The sequence below is a fragment of the Cetorhinus maximus genome, chromosome 2 (genome assembly GCF_964194155.1).
Source record: "Cetorhinus maximus chromosome 2, sCetMax3.hap1.1, whole genome shotgun sequence".
Taxonomy (NCBI): domain Eukaryota; kingdom Metazoa; phylum Chordata; class Chondrichthyes; order Lamniformes; family Cetorhinidae; genus Cetorhinus; species Cetorhinus maximus.
In genome coordinates, this window is record NC_135880.1 from 136,979,008 (window position 1) to 136,983,096 (window position 4,089).

Below are 4,089 nucleotides of genomic sequence, written 5' to 3' on the forward strand. Positions count from 1 at the left end.
GGAAGGATATATTAGCCTAGGAGGGAGCGCAGCATAGGCTTAACAGAATTTTAAAAATTCTTTCATGGGATGTAGGCATTGCTGGCAAAGCCAGGATTTATTGCCCATCCCTAATTGCCCTTGAACTGAGTGGCTTGCTAAACTATTTCAGAGGACAGTTAAGAGTTAACCACATTGTTGTGGGTCTGGAGTCACAAGTAGGCCAGACCAGTAAGGACATTGGTAGAACAGGCTCAAGGGGCTAAATGCCCTTCTCCTCCTGACCTGTTTGTCCATGTATATGCCACAAGTCATTAGTTAGTTTACTGGCAGAATGTACTAAATAATCACTTACCCATTTTCAATTTGAACAGGCCAGCTGGTTGTTATGAACGGTTCCATGTCAAACCAACAACTCACTTTATTGCTTAAAAGAACATAATCCAGCTATCGCCCTCAGTTCAACAAAAGTAGATTGATCAACAAAAACCACTCATGTCCTTTACACAAAATTCCAGCATAATTTAAGGCTTTTACAGATATTTAGGGAGGTTGAGGAACTTCAAAATTTAGATATATTAGAGAAAAAGAGATGAAAATGTAAAGGAAAATGTAACAAGTGTTTTAAGAAAAAAAATTGAAATCAAAGTTGTGACTTTTACATCATGAGCTTTCATAATCTTTAATCAGACCAGATGAAAAATTACCAATTGTTTTAATAGATAATCCAATATGAAAATGTACTTAATTTTTGTGCAAAACCAATTATTAAAGCAAATCCAGTGAAAAACTTCAAATAAACTCACAGCTAAGGAAGTATCAATGCTCCATGGCATTTCTTGCATTGCACCCCTCAAGCCTGGAGGCATAACAAGAACCTCAAATATCTTTTGCAGTCATGTACTCCTTACAGGTTCAAAAGATTAGTTTTGTGCCACTGAAGCACTGATCAAATACTGCAATTCCTACACGATTCTCCAGGAAGGAGGGAATTCAGCTGATCTCTAAACCAGCTGGACTGTGGATCAGATTCACACTGGGGCAGACATCAAGTGTTATAAACACAGGTTTTTTTTTGCACATTGGCACATTAGTGCATGCTGGGCATCTGTGGTGTAAAGCAATCACAAAACAAAGAGTCCTTGTCTGAAATAAAATGGGAATGGTCAATGTGAGATAAGCATCCATAATAATCCAGTTCCACAGGCAGAGTTTTCAATCTGTTGAGGGTTGGCAGCTTGTCCTAAAGCTGAGTTTAAAAGATCCATTTGTTAGCAGCGGTAGAATTCCTGATTGTCCACGTTCATTTCATCATTCTGTATCAATGAGGATCAAGTATGACTTGATCACTTCCTGCATCGTGCTGGTCCTGTGGGCAGTGAAGTTCAAATACTATCCAGTTTCTTTAGGATAAATGGAGCTGGAAAAAAATGGTATGATTTAGTATAATTTGCAGCCTAAAGCTATTTGAAAAGGGCAGCATAACATGTACCAGAGGCAATTATAATGAAGGTGGGCTGGTTGAGCATTGATAAATTAAAAAGACACGCTGGGTCCAATAGCTTTTACTTGTTATTAAAAATACTTGCAGTTGGAGCTTTTTGCTGCAATACTTGTACATGAAAATAAAAAAAAGCCTTAAAAACATAAAAAGCTGAAAGGGATATGCCAAGCACTGAGATAAATCAACAGGATCTGTGTTAGGAGATTTGATTATCGACTTCAAGCAAATGTAAGAGAAAATGTTGAGACTGCTCGCCTTTCGCACACATTATTTCTGGACTCAGTATTTAATATTAGGAGTGACACTGCTGTGGCTGAGGGACTGATTGATGCTTCATGCAGTTTCTGAACTGTACTGAGTAGTGGACGAAAGGCAACACTTGGCACCTCTGACTGGGAGGCTCAACCAGAAGCTTCAACCCTTTCAGGACCACAGGAAAAAAAAAATCAGAAATCCCAAAACATTAGAAAATCTACAAACAGTCCTCCCGGACATCAAGCATAGAATTTCTCCAATTCGAACTTTAGTCCTGTTGCACCCCAGTAAAGTCTCCCTGTGGGATTTATTGCAGATGTCCCCATTCTTCCCAATAGAGCCCCACTTCACCCCCCATCAATCCCTCTCATACAGCTGCCCTCCCCCAAACCAACTTACTGCATTCACCACTCTTCAACCCCCAATCTGTCCCAAAACAGTCCCTCTCCCCCTCATCCCGCCCGCCCTCCCTCCCCAGGGGTACGGTCCCTCTCTCTCTCTCTCCCCCCCCCCCCCCCAGGGTACGGTCTCTCTCCCCCCCCCCCCCCCCAGGGTACGGTCCCTCTTTCTTCCATGTGGGATACCCACTCCCCAGGCAGATGTCAGGTGGGGGGGGGTTCACTGGCCGGTCCCGGCTCCCCTCTCCGCTCAGATGATACTGCCCGTGTGCGCAAATCAAAGACGGTCGCAGCTTGAACATTCCGGGGCAGAGGCAGCGATCCGCCCGCACCCGGGACAGCTTCCCGGTGACTGTCAGCGGCAGGCCCATGGCCTCGGTTCCTGATTTCCTGATTCCCAAACTTCCCTCCCCCCTCCAATAATCTCACACTCACTAGCCCGCAGAATGGCCACGTAGATGAGGAAGTTGCGGACGGAGCGCAGCACATCCGCCCGCATTTTCTTGCGCAGCTCCTCTGGGTCCATCTTCGGCCCCAGCGCCTCCATCCTGAACATGGCGGCCCCCACACTCCGGCTGCTGACCCCTGACCTCAGCCCTCTCGCCACCACGTGACCGCCTGGCTCCAACCAGCGGGCTTCTCACGTGCGTCAATGACGCTACAGCCTTCAACCAATAGGAGCTGCAGGTGTGGCCCCCATCGTCATGTGACCGGCCCTGCCGCGGAGGCCAGGGGGTTGATGCGTTGGTGAGAGTTTCTTCCCCTTCACAGTGAGACTGAAAGATTGTGTTGAGCGCTGCTGGATATCTGAAGTAAAAAGAGAAAACGTTGGGAATACTCAGCAGGTCTGACAGCATCTGTGGAAAGAGAAACAGAGTTAACGTTTCGAGTCCATATGAAGAATAAGTCATACGGACTCAGATACTGTCAAACCTGCTGAGTTTTTCCAACATTTCCTGTTATTTCAGATTTCCAGCATTTTCCTTGAACTCTGGCACAAGGGAAGGGAGCAGGAAAATGGCAGTTTGTAAAGAGGCATGGGACCGTCATGTTTACGCCAAGTCTCGCTTTAAATGCATCAGTCAACCCTGCTCCGCCCAGGGTTGCCATCCCTAGTGGCTAGTCCGGGTGTATCCCCAAATGAAACATAAATATTCTCTGATAAAAGCAAAATACTTGTGGATGCTGGAAATCTGAAACAAAAACAGAAAATGCTGGAAAAACTCAGCAGGTCTTAACAGCATCTGTGGAGAGAGAAACAGAATTGACTTTTCGAGTCTGCATGGCCCTTCTTCAGAGCTACAGAGAAGTAGAACTGTGATGAAATTTATACTGTTTAAGGGGGGCGGTGGGGAGAGGCGGGGGCTGGTGGAGCAGGTGAAGCTGGATAGAAGGCCAGAGATAGATGGGGCCAGAGGAGAGATTGACAAAGAGGTCATGAACAAAAGGATGAAGGGAGTGTTAATGGTAGTGGTAAGGGCTAAAACAAGTGCTGATAGTGGCGTTAAGGTAAGAAAGCCGAATGTGATAATCGCAAGATAAGTGTAAGCACTCTGAAAAAAACATGAACAAGTAACAGATGTCCCTGTGGAGGGAAAAGGGATCGAAAATGGGATAAAAAGGGGATAAAACAATCACAGAATCACACAGTGCAAAAGAGGCCCTTCGGCCCATCGAGTCTGCACCGACACATGAGAAACACCTGACCTACCTACCTAATCCCATTTACCAGCACTTGGCCCATAGCCTTGAATGTTATGATGTGCCAGGTGCTCATCCAGGTACTTTTTAAAGGATGTAGGCAACCTGCCTCCACCACCTCCCAGGCAGCGCATTCCAGACCGTCACCACCCTCTGGGTGAAAAAGCTTTTCCTCACATCTCCCCTAAACCTCCTGCCCCTCACCTTGAACTTATGTACCCTGGTGACTGACACTTCAACTAAGGGGAACAG

The 4,089-nt window shown here is 45.9% G+C and overlaps 1 protein-coding gene across 1 annotated transcript; it reads right to left on the reverse strand.

Moving 5' to 3' along the window:
- Window positions 1-337: 337 nt before the first annotated feature.
- On the reverse strand, window positions 338-2,770 carry tomm5 (translocase of outer mitochondrial membrane 5 homolog (yeast)). The gene is made up of 2 exons (XM_078569839.1): window positions 2,572-2,770; window positions 338-1,399 (listed from the first exon to the last, which is right to left on the reverse strand). The coding sequence occupies exons 1-2, from the start codon at window positions 2,690-2,692 to the stop codon at window positions 1,365-1,367; spliced, it is 156 nt and encodes a 51-aa protein (XP_078425965.1). The 5' UTR covers window positions 2,693-2,770; the 3' UTR covers window positions 338-1,364.
- Window positions 2,771-4,089: the final 1,319 nt, after the last annotated feature.

What these genes read in the sequence shown, in the direction of transcription:
- tomm5 (XM_078569839.1), bottom strand. Translation starts at nt 2,692, where the DNA reads ATGTTCAGGATGGAGGCGCTGGGGCCGAAGATGGACCCAGAGGAGCTG. An exon ending in CGTGGCCATTCTGCGGGCTA is followed by an intron (nt 1,400 to 2,571) that starts GTGAGTGTGAGA and finishes ATTTTTTTCCAG; the next exon opens with CTCCATTTATCCTAAAGAAA.